Below are 17,174 nucleotides of genomic sequence, written 5' to 3'. Positions count from 1 at the left end.
GTGGGTTTTCTCCAGGCACTCCGGTTTCTCCCACATCCCAAAACTTTGGAACATTAATTGGACACCTGAAATTGAACACTAGGTGTGATTGTGAGGGCAACTGTTTGTCTCTTTGTGCCCTGCGATTGGCTGGCAACCAGTTCAGGGTGTACACCGCCTCCTGCCCGTTGACAGCTGGGATAGGCTCCTCACTCCTTGCGACCCTTGTGAGGATAAGGGGCCAAGAAAATGGATGGATGGAAGTGTAACTTGAACAGAAATTCATGGTAGTCAACTACAATGATGCACCTCATGAGTATCCTGTTGTTTATGGTAGATAATGTGCATATAGGTTTTTACACATTGTAAACCGATTAAAGTTAAGACAGCTAAATTGAGATTTGTAACCTGAACCTCAGAACAAGAATGAGACATGCTAACCACTAGGGTAGCACATTGCCTGTAGCTAAACAATATAACCAGAATATTAGGCACATAGAGAAATTTTCCATCCATCCAGTCAAGCATTTTCTTAACCGCTTATCCTCACAAGGGTCACAAGGAGTGCTAGAGCCTATCCCAGCTGTCAACGGGCAGGAGGCGGGGTACATCCTGAACTGGTTACCAGCCAATTGCAGGCCACTTGGAGACAAACAGTTGCACTCATAATCACCCCTTGGGGCTATTTAGAGTGTCCAATTAATGTTGCATGTTTTTAGGATGCAGGGAGAAACCGGAAAACCCAGACAAAACCAATGCAGGCACGGGGACAATATGCAAACTCCACACAGGCAGGTCTGGGATTGAACCCGGGACCTCACAACTGTGAGGCCACTGCTTTCCAGCCGCTCCACCGTGCCGCCTAGAAAGATTCTATAAAATTTAATTGTAATATCCAGGTTTACAAAATGTAGATCACAGTGAGTTTCGGTCCACTTGAATTTTTCAAGTTATAGTTCTCAAGTAACTAAATTATATTTGATTTGGCCAGCGCATGTAGCCTCTTTTGAAAACTGAAGAAAAAAACAAAACTACAAAAATAATTTAGTTTGAGAAGCCAAAATGGTCTTTGTTTCAAGTGAATACCCTTTTGTTTTACACAAAATTAAGTAAAGCAGTAGAGTCTTTACAACGTTGGTTTAATAAACCGTAATTTATTTATTCAGGCTTTTAAATTATATCTTAACATCAGTCTTAAAATTAATTCAATTAAATTGTATTCACAGTCATTAACGAGAAAAAAAAACTCAATATGTAAAGATGTCTTTCAGGTAGTGGAATTAGCAGCAAAGCACAAGAAAGGAGAAGCAGAGAAACGATTGCTATGGATTAGAATCACATAGTTGCAGCGAACAAAGAAAAATTGCTTGTGCGAGTATTTCTGTTAGAACTTTATAAACAAAAACATGCATTTGTAAATTCTAAATACTTTGCATTTGTTCATAAAGAGAACTGTACAACATACCCATGAAAGGGGGGGAAAAAAAAAGACACTTAAAGATCCTGCATCCATGACTTGACGTGCTTTTTCTGGCGCATGAGGTACGCGTACTACCTCCTCTTGACAGCCGGCCTGGTGCCTTTGCTGCTGCCGCCTGCTTTACTGGAACCCTTGGAGCCAGAAAACAGCTTGGTCATGAGCTCGGACACATCTGGGAGCTCAGGGTTGGGATTCAGCATATTCATGGACTGCTCCATTTCCTGTGATGTCAAGTAAGAAAACGGGTTGACTACATAGCTTACCTTAGTAAGATGAGACAAACCTCTTGGAATCAGCTTGTAAATTGATTTGCAAATTTAAGAACAGATCATTTTAGTCCACTGAAGTCTTTTAGCTTTCACTATTGAAGCCATTCACTGACATCACAAATATATATTTTTTGTACTATAATTGTGTTTTCTGTAGCTTTTCATTGTTTTCATAAATAAAGCACACTATCGCTTTAATTCACTGCCAATTACCAATTTTACCAATTAATTAACTCCAAGCTTTAAAATGTCACTGTAAAGTAGTAAAATGGCCTCATTAACTAATAGATTATTCTGATCAAACCCGAGTAGTGCTCACTGAGTTTCATTCAAACATTCAATTCAATGAATAACCATATTACTGAAATCCTCCCAGATTCTTAGTTCAGGATTGTCTTACCTTTCTCATTTCTGGATCATTAGTGTTGACCACTTTGGGTAGTAGAACAATAATGAGGAGTGGCAGCACCATCATCATAACCTTTATGGGCAACAAAGTCAGAGAATTCATATATTGGAGCAAGAAGCATAAGGTAGTCTACCACCAGAACTCCCCCATCAGGACACACAGGCTATTACAGCTTGAATGTGAAAGTTTCTGCCTCCCCCCCCCCCCCCCAAAAAAAAAGCGTGTATTCCTTTAAAACTGTACAAACCATGAGTCCAAGTAATAAGAAACCACCTTTAACATTATCAACGTTAAAATCAAGTGTTTTGCTTTTGCTCAACAACTAAGTGAAATCACTTGTTTTTATACTTGCGGCTATTAAGAAACTGTTGTAATGACACGCTTACTCTAACTTTCTCACTGTCCAGGCTATAAGGACAGGTGTTGTCCAGAGTTTGCGGAGTTGCAGAGCCGATTTATGACATAATTAACTGGACCTGATCAATAAAAACCAAAATGACCAAAACGGGGTAAAGTGTAATTGTTAACCATGACTTAATATTTTACCATTGGGTTCATGAGGAAATCAGTCCATCCCCAGGTTTCCCTTTTCATGAAGTAGCTGTGAATCCCACTCGCCCTTACTTGGAGAGGATATGGTTGTCGGATTACTTCGGAAGTCTTAATGTAGTTCACAAGACGCGCTCTGAAAAAAAGCAGAGTAATGGGAGTGAGAAGGAAAGGAGCACATTTAACTCAACCTAAATGGTTTCAAGAGAAGCACTTACCTCATTTTCCCCTTGGATGTAATATCAACACGCACAGGCTCAAATCTGTATCCCGGAGTGACAATTTCGACGACGTAAGACCCGGATGGGACATCGTTAACTGCAAAGCTGCCATCAGTTCTACAAGTGTAAAACAACTTTCAGTATCATTCATTGACATTACAGATCACCTCGTTCATCTATCTGTCCATCCATTTTCTCTAGTGCTTGTCCTCATAAAGGTCACCGATGAGCTGGAGCCTGTGTCTGGAGTTTACTCTGGGCGACAAGCACTAAGGGCATCCTGAACCGGCCACCACTCAACTTACAGTATGGTGTGAATAATTTTTCAGCATGCGTTAATGTCTTCTGACCTTAACAATACCATTACTAGCATTTTTGACAAAGATGCATCACAAAACACATTGTCGATTTACGTCAATTTAAGGGGAGTATCTATTAGCTCGGAGGTGAATAAAATGATACCCAAAGTAGGTATTGAGACTTTTCTCATCAGTGTCAAAACAGTTTAGCTACATTTATATGATAGAAACGTACTTGTTTCATCCAAAGTCAGACGACTCGCTGTTGTTTGGCTTCTTATTGTATTAGCTATTAGCTGTCAGGGCACTGCAAGGGGCTAACCTCGCCACAACGTAAACGGCGTTTCATGTTGTAAAATTGTGTTTCGATAATGACGGTTGAGTTAAAATGTTATTTGCAACAAACTGACCAAATCTGAGAGGACCAGTCATCAATGAGGTTCTGGGTAAACACATTTGCTAGATGCAAACTAGCTAGCAAGCTAATGCTACTTTGCATGGTTAATTCATTAGCCTGTGTAGCTTTAATGTTTGGGTTATTATTTTTTCTTACCTCAAAAAGCCCACGTAGTCTTCACCGTCTACAAGAACTCGTGCTGTGGAGACCCAATCTTGTGTTTTTACACCTGGAACGATGGCCCTTCCCTCGATTTTAAACCGATCTGTGGTAGTCTGTGTCGATACACCTGCGCCAGGCCCGGTTTCAACATCAGTGAAACACGAAGCTACGACGAGAATAGCCTGAACTGAAAGCCACAAGAGCGGTATTTTCCCCATCCTGGATATTGTAGTTGTCAAAATTAAATTAAAAAAGTAAGCGCGTCAACATGTAATCGTCGTTCAGCTGAGGCAGACGCCGCACATCAACTGTGCGCCCGAACCGTGACGTCACTTCAAAATGGTAACCTTTATTGTTCCCACGACAGACACACGAATTTCCTATTAAATCATGATGGTAATTTTTAAGGATATTAGATTTAAAATTTTTGTTTTGTATTTTTTTTCCCCCTTTTGGAAAGGCGCCATAGCCCTGAAAACTGCAACCACATTAAAAGTAAAGGGGGGAGGGGAAGAGGTCTTTATCAAATTTATTTAAAAGATTAAAAGAATAACTTGTCTTGACATAAAGTTCAAATGACACAACATAGAGGACATAAGATGCACACTCATAACTTAAGACTCATGCAAATTCAAGTTCCTGATTCCAAAGAATTTATAAGCATTTATAACATGAATCCAACTCCGTTTGCATTCTGTGGCCACAAGCGCTGTAGTGAGAGAAAACTAGCTTGGCTGGTACTACATAGGGCAACATATATCCGGTCTCATGGAGGTCCACGTCATGTCCCCCTTTTTTCAGACGGTCCACTTCAATGTGAAGCAGTCACTCCCTGTGCTTCCTCTGCAGAATTGTGCTCCCAGCCCTGCGTAAGGGTCTCAAGCAATAACGAGTTGTTTTGAAGTGTCAAATTTGTTTTCAGTGAAGAGGTTTTAAGGAACAAAACCATGATCCAGTCCATATGTTGGATGTCAACATCCATACAAAAATACAGCCATGATCTGGCAGTAGTGGTAACATCCTCGGCGTGCTACATGGATAACAGTCAGGGCAGTTGAAGGACGTACGCCTCAACGGCCTGCAACATTGAGACAGGGGACAGCATTACCTCAAATGTCAGACTGAATGAATGAATGTTATTAAATACACGCCATAAACACAAATAAAACAGCTGGTAGAGTAATTAAAACACAGGGCAGGCCAAAAATATGCATATACATAAATTAACTTGAGGAAGAAAGGTGCACAACGATGGAATGGAATAGGGATGGAGGGAAGAGGCGCGGTACCACTATTAGGGTCTCTACCAGGTAAAGACACTAAAACCCACACCCAGACTTGAAACCCTAATTAACGTTAACTAACATGGTTAGTTGGTGTTGGCTTAATAGCAGCTGGTAGACTATGCTCATCCTGGAGCAACAAGATGTGAGTTTTTATAATGCATTTATGTTGAACGAACTAAATATTTTAAGTTTCAATGTTATGCTAATGTTAAGAAAGCTATGAGCACAGCAGGATAAATCACTCAGGTGGAAATTGAGCATCTAAACAAGATTAACAGCTTTACTGGGTCCGATAAATGCCAACTAACATTTTGGTCAACACCTAAACATACACAATCCTTTGTTCTCACCTTTGCGAGGTCTCCAGTCGAACCTGAAACCAGACATAGCTTGGCTCCATCCTTCCACAAATCCCTTAGACGATGATTCAAGACTGCAAAGTTCCTGTAGTAGGAAGGAAGAAGAACAAAAACTCAATTCACCCACACGGAAGTGTTGAGTTTGGCCTTTTTCCCTAGAAGAAAGCTTAATCTTCTACAGTAGCAATGTAATCACATGCTGGTCTTATCTAGCATGTCCAGTTGTTACACTATGAAGCGAGTGAAAAGGGCCTGTACTTTTACAGAACCATCCGACATTAGCATATTGCAAAAATATTTCCTTTAAAGCATTGAATTTTGATGATGATCAGTATTTCTAATCGGTAAAAAGCAGCATACAAAGCTGCTTTGAGAGCTATTCAAGACTAGCATCTGTCTGTGACATCCAGAACTATATGTAGGTCCCACCTGTTGTCCAAACTGTCCTGCAGTCTTTTCTCTCTCCTGGAAAGGTCTGGCCACCATTTCCTAATGACAGCCTGAACCCAGTGTAAAGCCACAATAATGTGTCTAACAAAGGACAAAAAAATAAATAAATACAGAAATGTCAATTATAAAAGATGACCTGTGATTTCAGGGGAAGAATGTACAACAGTAGAGGGAGCAGAGTTGAGCTGCTTCAGTAGGTCAGCTAATTTAAATTGAGTGAGTGGAAATGGATCTTTTAAGCCGATAGTTACTGTAACTAATTAAGTAAGTCTGACCACTTACATACCATAATTTCTCGCGTACAATGCGTCCTGAAGTATAATGCGCATCCCCCAAGTTTACCCCCAAAAAGCTGGAAAAACCCTTATACTTATGTACAATGCGCACCACCAATTTACTGCTACCCATATGCTCAAAATATTGGGAATTATCTGCATTTATATTTTGTTAGGTTTGTACTTTTTTTTTTTTTTTCAAACAACTGTCCGTATGAGAATCATTAATAATAATAATCATTCTGCATGTGCTGATGTAGCCGTAATATAATCTCGGGACAGGCCACAGGACACGCTTGTCCTTGTTCCTGTAATTGTCAGAACAGAATCCCTCAACCAACTAAAATAAATGCTCAATGATGGCATAACATTTTATTAATACTGTTGATAACATATTACAGTCTTAAATAAATAATTAACACTGTTTGACTATTGACATTTTTTGCATTAAATATTTGTGCATAGTGCAGTTTATCCTCTACATTACACATCCTTGGCCAAGACTTCAAAAGCTACATCTGGCTGATCTCCAATCTGAAAAATATCCATTGTCGCTTTGGTGACTTGGTCCAGTTCTGGTGCCTCCTGAATTCATGAACAGTGATCCTATTTTGCTCCCACAGCATGTCATCCTCTGTGTCATCCCATGGCGTTTGTGGGGAATCATTTTTTGAATCTCAAAAGAGTTATGGTTCCTCAGCGCAGCCACTCGCCCACCTGACGCCATAGCTTTCCGAGGGCGTCAGGTGGCTATCAAAACAACGTGAGCTCAGACTACGTAGTGACGAGAGTAATGGGCACATTAAAAAAAAATAATAATAAAATTTAAAAAAAATTAAAAAAGCAAACATTTAAATTGTGTGCGCTGTTCCGTTTTTTTTTTTTTTTTTTTTTTTTTTTTTTTAAATGTGTCCATGACGCTTGTATTACCGAGTTTGAGCCAAACGCTGTTTTGATACCCACCTGAAGCCATTGAGGCGAGCTAACATTGTTTCGGACTGCGGCGCTACTTCCGGGTTGGTGGCGTCATCGGCACAAGTGACGACTTTTCTTTTAAAAGTAGCTGCACAACTAGCCTTTGTAATCGACATTTTTTGACTTGGTTTAAGTGAAAAGAAACTCACAGGCAGTCGTTTCTGATCTTTGGTGCAGTACCAACAAACATGCTACACTAACAATCGTAAAACGCAAGCTCCCCGAGGAGGTCATAGAGTTCAGGTTGGGGGCGCACATCACCGTAATAAACATAAATGCGTAACATAAGACATCGAATATCATATCGAAATGTATCTGTATACCTTTTTTTCTTTAACCACTCTCTGTATCTGTATACAACTATACAATGTGATTGTATTTTTAAATTTTTCATCCATACCTAAATATAATGCGCTTTATTATCTTTTTGAAAATATTTTTGGAAAAATTTGTGCATTATTTGAGAAATTACGGTAGATATAGGGGGACACTTACTCTTCATATTTACTGGCGAGGATCACTTTGACTTGGGGTATGAGGTCAACACAGCATCCAGGTGAAAAACACGATGATTCAGATTGAAGGCTGGGAAAACCAAAAACAAACAAAAATAAATAACAAGCAAGTTGATTGCAGAATATGAGAACTGACTTTTCATGAGGTGTTTAGATCAGGCGTAAGCAGGTATTTTTTCAAAGGGGCCAAGCCAAAAAGAAATGGTCGTGGATACCACGCAAGATGTTAACTTCAATTGTGTTTTATATTAATTTATTCATAAAAAGCAGCAATTTGTACTTCTTTTTGAAACATGCTGCTTGTGTAGCTATTGTATGTTATAATTAGAAAATATAAATGGCCATTAACATTATTAGCAGTCATCAAAATTACAAATGCTGTACACTTAACATTTATGTCAACAACATCACAACAGTCATAAAGCACGTTCACATGTAACGAGGGAAGTCCTAATCTGATCATGTGATCAAAAATTGGGGTCAAGCATGTGATCAATTTTCAAATGATAGAGACTTGTTGAAAAATATCAGTTTTAGCCATTGCCTTAGACATTTGAAAAGTGATAAAGTCACAAAATAATTCAAAGGTACCAAGGTCTTATTAAATGAAGCTTTGTTATATATTATTCAATACACCTTTTCAACTTGTTTTAGTGGCAGTATAGAATAACTATGCTCTAAAGTCAATGTTTTATTCCATCCATTTTCTTCACCGCTTATTCTCACGAGTGCTGGAGCCTATCCCAGCTGTCAACGGGTAGGAGGCGGGGTACACCCTGAACTGGTTGCCAGCCAATCGCAGGGCACACTCACAATCACACCTAGGGGCAATTTAGAGTCCCCAATTAATGTTGCATGTTTTTAGGATGTGGGAGGAAACCAGAATGCCCAGAAAAAACCCACGCAGGGCACGGGGAGAACATGCAAACTCCACACAGGCGGGGCCAGGATCGAACCCAGATCCTCAGAACTGTGAGGCCAACGGTTTACCAGCTGACCCACTATTCCACCTATGTTACATTAATTAAATGAAATTCTATTAAATGGAGTTGTCCAGTCTCTCATACCTAAGTGATTTAATTGCAAAGCATAATTACAAATCAAATCAAAATAGACTCACTCGTTTGTTATGACAGGTAAGAGGTCAAGCAGCACTCCTGTGTCTTGAATTCTGTGGATTACAGAGAATTAATATATCAACTGACATCAAAAGTGACAATGAAGTACAAATAGAAAATGTTGTACATAATTAGATAAGCCACTAATTCAATGGCATTTCTTCGCCATAGTGTTAGGGCCACTTTAAGTCGTAGATTCCTTCCAAATAGGATGTGAGACACTGCTTCGTGATCCTTTGATAGCTATGGGAAAACAATGAAGAAAAGGTGTCAGAGAAGTAGACCAATGTTTCAAATTGAAGCTTCACTGGGTATTCTGACCTCAGTAAAGTCACTGTACTTGGACTTGGGCCCTGCCATCTTCGAGGCCTCTGCAGCATTCAGAGCGGGCCTGCAGTTATCTTTGGAGTGATTGCCCCGCACATCCAAGCATGTCACCTCGTTTTCTTTGTTGGCCATGCCGGGGTTACGGGCCCGACCAACATCGGATGTTTTACGGTGCAGCTTTAAGCCCACCTCCAGGGAGCGAGAACTCTTCCTCCTGCAAAGTGAGGACCTCTTTTCCTTGCCTGGACTGTGTACTTTGTAATGCGCTGGGAATCTGTTAATAGGGGAAAACATGTTGAAGGTGACTTTATTTAACTATAATTCAATACAAGACTGTGAAAGGGTGTGTTATAGGTCCAGTGACTAAAGGAGGTTAACTGTGACACATCCCTATGACCATGGATCAGAGACTCACCTTTCCTTATCTAATTCGTCCTTATTTCTAATATCCACCTAAAACAGAAGGATAGGGGATGAGGCCACTACGGCCACGTCTCTATCACAACAATACCACTGCACTACAATGCACTATTTCACTGTCACGAGGAATTTCTAAACAACCACACACTATTGACACAATAAGGCATGCTACTATGCTATAAGCGGGCACGCTCCATACCTGCTTCATTGTCTTTGAAAGATGCAGGCGAGATCACAAGAGGCCATTAGACGTTTCCTTTTTGACCTTAAGAGAATTGCGGTTGATAGAAAAGCACATCATTTGTCACGATTTAGGTAAACAATAAAGGGGAAAACAATGGAGGGAAACCTGTCATATAAAAATATAATGTTTGGTCAATTTAAGTTATAACTATTCTAATTTTGAAAGGGAAACAATAACACACTAAACGCAAACAACTGGTTTGATGCTAGTAAGGTACTATTTTAAGCATTAGCTTGACTAGCGGAACAAATGTCGTCTTTACCATACCATGTTTTTCCCAACCCTACGAATATCAACAACACGGCGAAACATATTTAAAATGCCAATTACAACACCCCATTTTCGTAAGGTCTCGACGCCTTAGCGAACTTAAGTACAGCTAGCCACCTGCAGCTGTTAGCATGTAGCTTAGCCAAACAACATACACAACTCGGCTAGGCTGCTAGCTGTGAGCAAACTAGCCGCTTAGCCTTTCAAACTTACCTATAACATCACTTCCAAGCCACTAGCGAGATTCAAACACCGCATTTGAATACCAACCAAGGCATCTTTTCAAGTGACATGTATTCCCTTCGGGTGTATAGATCCAATACGTGGAAAAACTGATCACACTGTACTAGGCCAACTCTTGTTGAGCGTTCGCTGGCGTTTCAGAAGTTTTTGCACCATTCAAATGGAACCACAGCTGCTGTGTGGGGATTGTGGGATTGATTTTGGCAGACGAATTTGGACTTTTGGCGACCGCTACTGGGCATCTGGAGAAACGTCAATCCACTGTCATAGAAATACAAATGACAATGACAAAACTAGGTAAACAAATATACTGGTTTAGCGGCCATGTTGGAAAGATTGACGTTCTCATAGAAAGCAACGCATGTACACGGAATCAAAGTCGTTACTTGCTCATTCCTAAACCGATTTTCATGCAGATCGCTGTTTTCTCAATGCCAAAGCATATGCTGCCAATAATACCCACACAAATAGATAACCATCCATCCTTTTTCTGAGCTGCTTAGCCTCACAAGGGTCGCGGGAGAGGAGGAGCCTACCGCAGCTATCTTCGGGCAGGAGGTGGGTACAACCTGAACTGGTTGTTAGCCAATCGCAGGGAACACAGAAACAAACAAGCATTCACACTCAAAATTACACCCAAGGGTAATATAGAGTCTTCAATTTACCTACCATGCAAGTTTTTAGAAACCCACGCACATGTAACACATTTACAGAAATTGACTTACTCGCTATCAGAAACGCTGACCAAAATTTACAACTTAAATTTTAATATTAGTTCAATGAAATTGTACGACTGTCATTCCAACATTGTATTCACTTCACTTTGTAGTATTTCCTGTAGATACGGGGTTGTATTCATAATGTTGTGTTTACGTTGTTATTGGCATGTTTATCAAATTATCTTTTCCTGGCAGCACTGCTTCCAGTCTGTGTCTGTGTCAGACTGTTTCGCTCAATCGGATTTCAGCCTCTCTTGTCAATTTAATCTGCCTGTACCCTTCTGAATCAGTGGTGCCAATGTGCAATATCTTAACTTAGATTAGCATTGGGTGTGTTCCTTTAACTGTTAAGATTTCAAATTGTCCTCACAAGGCCAGCTAGCTGACCCATAAGAATGTAAAAAAAAAAGTAATCTTTCATCATTTTCCTCTTATATATATATATATATATATATAATATATATATATATATATATATATATATATAACTATAATTATAACTAATAATTATAGATATACTATCGAGAGTGCTTGGAGAAACATGGTGGAGTACTGGGTGTTCAGATTGAGTAGGTTCTGAATTTTAAAAGAATAAATAAAATTAAAAATGAATAAAAGGCGGTACGGTGGGTCAGTTGGAAAGCATTGGCCTCAGAGTTCTGAGGACGAGTTTGATCCGGGCCCCGCCTGTGTGGAGTTTGCATGTTCTCCCCGTGCCTGCGTGGGTTTTCTCCGGGCACTCCGCTTTCCTCCCACATACCAAAAACATGCAATATTAATTGGGTATTAATTGGAGACTCTAAATTGCCCCTAGGTGTGATTGTGAGTGCGGCTGTTTATCTCTCTATGTGCCCTCCGAGTGGCTCCTGCCCGTTGACAGCTGGGATTGGCTCAAGCACTCCCCACGACCCTGGTCAGGATAAGTGGCTAAGAAAATTGATGGATGGAAAATGAATACAACTCTGAATAAAGAAAAAAAAACATTTAACTAAACTGATAACCCAAGCTTCAATCATTTTTAATATTGCCTCTGGTATAAACAGTCCTCTGTGCTGATAAAAGTGAGCAAACGCAAATGTGTAATGAGAATATAATGAGATTAAATCACAATGATGATGAGAATATAATCAGATGACATGTTTTGGATGTTTATTGGACTCGCCGGAGCAGCAAATACTCCATTAGCTTCCTCCGGATCGCTGAATAATTTGACAGAAATGTTGAACCGGCGGCCACCTTTCCCCTCCAGACATGTTTGCATCTCCTTAGATTGGCTTTGCAGTCAGCGGACTAGGATCCTAATTCATCCAGACGGCCTCTCCGAGAACAGAGATTGCAGTGTATGAAGCGACTCTCGCAGTCTTACGTAATGTCAACACAATTAGCAAAATTAACTTGCAAAGGATTCAAGTAAATTCAAAGGCAGCGGGCTGAAGTGTTCTCACTGTCTGATCAAATGGCTTCATGAGTCCAAGACCAATGAGAAGCAGGCAAGATGAAAGCGTGTAAGACAATGCAGAAATGATTGCAAAATAAAGCATTGAAATAGAAATTTGGGAATAGCCCATCCAGAGCCCAAACCTGAATCCGATTAAAAAAATCTGTGCAACAGACACCCACACAATGTAATCACCTTTGCAAATAAATTGTAGCTACCATCTAGACATACTAAACATAGACAGTAATCAAAAGCTGCTGTAACAGAGCATTATTCAAAAATATGCGCACACTTATGCAACAGTATTAACACATCTAGTAAGGAAACATGAGGTGAGAGATTATGTTGTGATGATGTGTTGTGCTCAAAATGGGTCCATTTTATTTGGTCGCCACAGGCAAAGCCGCAGGGAGAGCGTTAACTGCGGTATTTAGCATTATGCAAACACAACCAACCGTCAGTTTTCTATAATGCTTATCCTCGTTAGGGTTGCATGTGAGCTGGAGCCAATCCGCGCTTAATTTGGATGAGAGGCAGGGTACATCCTGGACTGGTCGCTATTTAATCGCATCGAGAATAAATAAGCACTCACACTCACAACTTTAGACAACTGAGTATCTTAAACGTGGAGAAAACCAGTGAGAACAGGTTGGGCTGTTCTTCGAACCCCGAAGCTCAGAGCTGTGAGCCAGGCGTGCTTACCACTAGCCTCACCATGCTACCTATTCCAAACCAATATAATTAAATTCAATACAAATGGGTAGAAGCGTGACACATATGAGAGCCAGTACAGTTTTGGTGCAGATCTTGATGAAGGCACAAACTGAGGAGTGTATTAATTTTATTTCTGCAGATGTAAATACAGTGTTTTACTCTAATATTTGACATCATATCTAATAACTATCTAACAACAACAACAAAACAATTGGTTGAAGACTGTAAATTATCCACAGTGTAAATGTGAATCTGAGTGTGACTGCTTGTTTGTGCCCTGTGATTGGCTAGTGAAAGTGCATGAGCAACCAGTTCAGGGTGCCCCCCACACCGCACACCTTAAATCAGTATAATTGTATACTACAGTTAAAATAATAAATGTAATCATCCATCCATCTATCTTACATTATGCTTGTTGTCAGGGCTGAACTGGAGTTTGTTATATTTGATTGGACACACCCTAGACTGGTTGCCTGTCAATCATAGAGATTATTATTATTTTTAGAATTATTACTATTGTTATTATAAGCGGCTCAGATAATGGATGAAAGGGTGCATTTAGTTTTAATCGTGTATATCGCCATGCCAGTTGTACATTGAAAGTGTTTCAACACTAGATGTCAGTGTTTGCCTATGTCTACTAGAATTATTTTTCATTTTTTTTTGTATCCAGTCAGTGCAAATATTGAGCCGTCCTTTCAGGTCATCTATCACACTGTCACAGGCCTTTGAGCGGGTCCCTTACAATTCGCATTGCTTACAACAAAGACATAGCCAGGTTCTGCAGGGCTCGACAAGAGTTATCGGTACCATTTGGTACCCAAATTAGATGATTGCAAGCTTGGAGAAAGCGCAATGCAGGTTACAATCAACCTGCCTTGTAGCATAGCTTCAAAATGCATTTGAAATTTGTCCCTTTTATTTATAAATAAAAAATGATTAAATAAAACCAATTATAAAATTATACTATACTGCAAACCCCTCCCCCATTTTTTTTTTTTTTTTTTTTTGTAAACCGGTGTTCCCAGTGAAAACCCGTGTAAACAAGGAAAATTTAAGCATGAGGCCCACTGCCAAGATTGAAACCCAGAACTTCTGGACTACGAGGCAGATATGCCTATTAAGTAACAATACTGCACTGGTTTGGCATAATGTAACCAATTTCATATGACGAGCACTTGACCAATAGATTCAAATGGATTGATTTGCTGATCTATGAAGGACTATCCATACGTGAAGAATGCATCTGTGTATACTGATCATTTTATAATACCACATTTCATTTTCATTCCCCCCCACACCCCCAACCCACCCCATCACCATGACCATTTCATTTGAGGACATCAAACACACCTCTGGCCAGGATAAGCACTCTTGTAAACGTTTATGACATGTGCATACACCGAATCATGATAAAGTGCTCCCATAGCAGAAGCTGTAAAACATACTTCCAAGAAGTATCGGGCACAGGCTGCAGTGAGGATCCCCATATAGTCAAATATTGTTGCAGCAAAGATTTATTGTTTGAATTTATGAGTCGAATGTATGTCTTGGCTTGGGATCTTTATAAAATGTTCACTACTGCGGTATTTTCAAGGGATCTAGCATGAAACCCAGAGGAAATAGAGTCATCATAAAGTATGTGCAATTCTTCTCATGTGTATCCTATAAGGCTTCATCTTCTTGAGGGCAGCAGGTTGACCCTAAACCAGGAATGCTTACTTTATGTTTAGTAAATATTTGATAGCTATAGGACAAATAACTACTTGGCACTTCCAGGGGGTAGCGTAGATTTTGAGTCGTTAGACAAAAATAACAGACACAGTTTACAAATGTCACTAATGTCTTACATTGGTTGTTTCACTCTTTACTATGCTGAATACTACTGCATATGCGTGAATTAAATATAGTATTTAGCTCTTGCCTATAGTATGGAAAATGTGCAGCCGCACACGCACAGTAGACAAAATTACTGGTACTCTTCTGCTAAACAAAAAAAAAAAAAAAAAGGGAAACCCAGAAGAGTCACTGATGTAATAAATTTTTTTTCCTGAAACTTAAACTCAAATAACTAATTAGCTTTTAAAACCTTTGGTTTTAAATTGTGGTCTGACTGAAATATATTAAAAATAAAAAACAAAACAACTGTACAGAAACTGTCAAAATTCTTGACAGTGCCCTTCATGTTTTTTTTTTGCAGAACCTTTTCAGCCAATCACTGAAATCAAAGGATTTTTGAAATGCGAATGAGATTACAGTACGTGTATTTTGGGAGACTCTCGGTGTGCAACTTGGTCACAAATTGGTTCGAAGGGAGCCTACTCAAAACTTCGTTAATATGAAGCACATCAGTTGCAAAGGGACAACTGCGTTGAGAGTTCTTTAAGTAAATCATTTGTGGCACAAGAATACAATGGTTGGACAGTCCATTGGGAATCTGATCTAAAAAAACAAAGCAAAGCAAATTTATTTGTATAGCACATTTCATACACGAGGTAACTCTATGTGTTTTACATAATTAAAGGCAGATGAAAAGAAAGAGATAAAACATTTAAAACTGCATAAAAACAATAAAAATAACAAACAAAATATTTTTAAAAAAGACAATTAAAACAACATACAGTGCAAGTAATATGATGGAAAAGTGGATATATTCTAAAAAGAATGAGAAAAAAAAGAGTTTTCAACCTAGATTTAAAAGCATTCAAACTTGGGGCTGACCTCACATCTGTTGGCAACTTATTCCATTTGTGTGCAGCATAATAGCTAAATGCTGCTTCATCATGTTTGTTTTGGACCCTGCGCTCCACCATTTGACCTGAGCCAGTTGATCTCAGAGCTTTACTGGGTTTGTATTCCATAAGCATTTCTTTCATGTATTCAGGACCTAAGTAATTTGGTGATTTATAGACCAGTAGCAGAACTTTAAAATGTATTCTAAAGCTGACTGGAAAGCAGTGCAAGGACTTTAGGATTGGAGTTATATGCTCTGACCGCTTTGTTTTGGGAGTCCTTTCAGAGGACCATAACAGTAGTCAAGTCTACTTGAGATAATAGCATGGATGACCTTTTCCTGGTCTGCTTGACACATGCAAGACTTCACTTATGTTCTTCAGATGGTAGAAGGCAGTTTTTATGATTGATTTGATATGATTGGTGAAAGTCAGGTCAGAATCAATCAGAACACCAAGGCTTCGGACTTGGTCTTTGGTTTTGAAAGATAAACAAAAAAGAAATAAAACAAAAGTAGTCGTAGTTAGTACACCTGAGTCACAGTCGAGAGGTTCTGGAGTTTATGTTATCCTCATACTTAAATAGGGTTTATCTAGGTACTCTGGCTTCCTCCCCCATTATGTAAGGTTCATTGTAGACTCTAAATTGGCCATAGGTGTGTATGTAAGTGTAGCTGGTTCAGCCTGTGATTGGCTGGTGACCATTCCAAATTTCACCCTGCTTCTTCACCGTAGTCATCTGGAATAGTGTCCAATTCGTCCCTCCATTAGAAATGGGTAGGAATACTGTCCAAATCTGAACAAGTGTCCAGACCTCAAACTTGCGGTTGAACAGCCACTCGGTATGTATTGTGTTTGAGATTTAAGTGTCCACTGTGGGTTCATCAAACGATTCCTTTACCGCTTCCAGCCATGACATCAGGGTTAACCAATGTGTCATTCCGACAACTTAATGGACCACTTTCTGACCAATGTTTGGACCCACAGCGCATCCCAACTCTCCTAATGTATTAGCCAATCCTCTTGCCTCTGCCTCCTATTGCTGCTGTGCTTCAGTCGAACCAAAAATAACAACCGGTCTCCTGCTCGCTCACTCAACCTGCAATTCTCAACGAGGAGTAATTGGACAAAACTAAAAGGCCCGTGACTCAGGAACCACTTAACTAAAAATATCACACGAACGAGTTACCAAATGGCAACAACAGAGGCAGAAAACAGCTGCCAGGGGGGAGGGGGTACTCTTGTAAAATGTTTGTATTTGCATTCAAGCAGGCTAACACTTCCCATGCAGAACTAAACAGCTTTGTCGCTGAACCACACGGAA

General features: G+C 39.7%; 2 protein-coding genes across 2 annotated transcripts; both read right to left on the bottom strand.

The window, feature by feature from the left end:
- Positions 1-1,102: 1,102 nt before the first annotated feature.
- Positions 1,103-4,112, bottom strand: emc7b (ER membrane protein complex subunit 7b). The gene is made up of 5 exons (XM_061812306.1): positions 3,760-4,112; positions 2,905-3,024; positions 2,684-2,822; positions 2,129-2,209; positions 1,103-1,680 (listed from the first exon to the last, which is right to left on the bottom strand). The coding sequence occupies exons 1-5, from the start codon at positions 3,981-3,983 to the stop codon at positions 1,531-1,533; spliced, it is 714 nt and encodes a 237-aa protein (XP_061668290.1). The 5' UTR covers positions 3,984-4,112; the 3' UTR covers positions 1,103-1,530.
- A 166-nt stretch (positions 4,113-4,278) lies between these two features.
- Positions 4,279-10,485, bottom strand: katnbl1 (katanin p80 subunit B-like 1). The gene is made up of 10 exons (XM_061813130.1): positions 10,218-10,485; positions 9,690-9,755; positions 9,486-9,523; positions 9,065-9,344; positions 8,871-8,986; positions 8,746-8,796; positions 7,606-7,695; positions 5,840-5,941; positions 5,402-5,495; positions 4,279-4,843 (listed from the first exon to the last, which is right to left on the bottom strand). Exons 2-10 carry the CDS (start codon positions 9,696-9,698, stop codon positions 4,811-4,813), a joined length of 813 nt encoding a protein of 270 aa, XP_061669114.1. The 5' UTR covers positions 9,699-9,755; positions 10,218-10,485; the 3' UTR covers positions 4,279-4,810.
- Between the last annotated feature and the right edge of the window lie 6,689 nt (positions 10,486-17,174).

This window comes from Syngnathoides biaculeatus, chromosome 23, assembly GCF_019802595.1.
Source record: "Syngnathoides biaculeatus isolate LvHL_M chromosome 23, ASM1980259v1, whole genome shotgun sequence".
NCBI lineage: Eukaryota > Metazoa > Chordata > Actinopteri > Syngnathiformes > Syngnathidae > Syngnathoides > Syngnathoides biaculeatus.
Note: the sequence above shows the minus strand (reverse complement) of the source record. Positions and strands in the feature narration are given on the sequence as shown.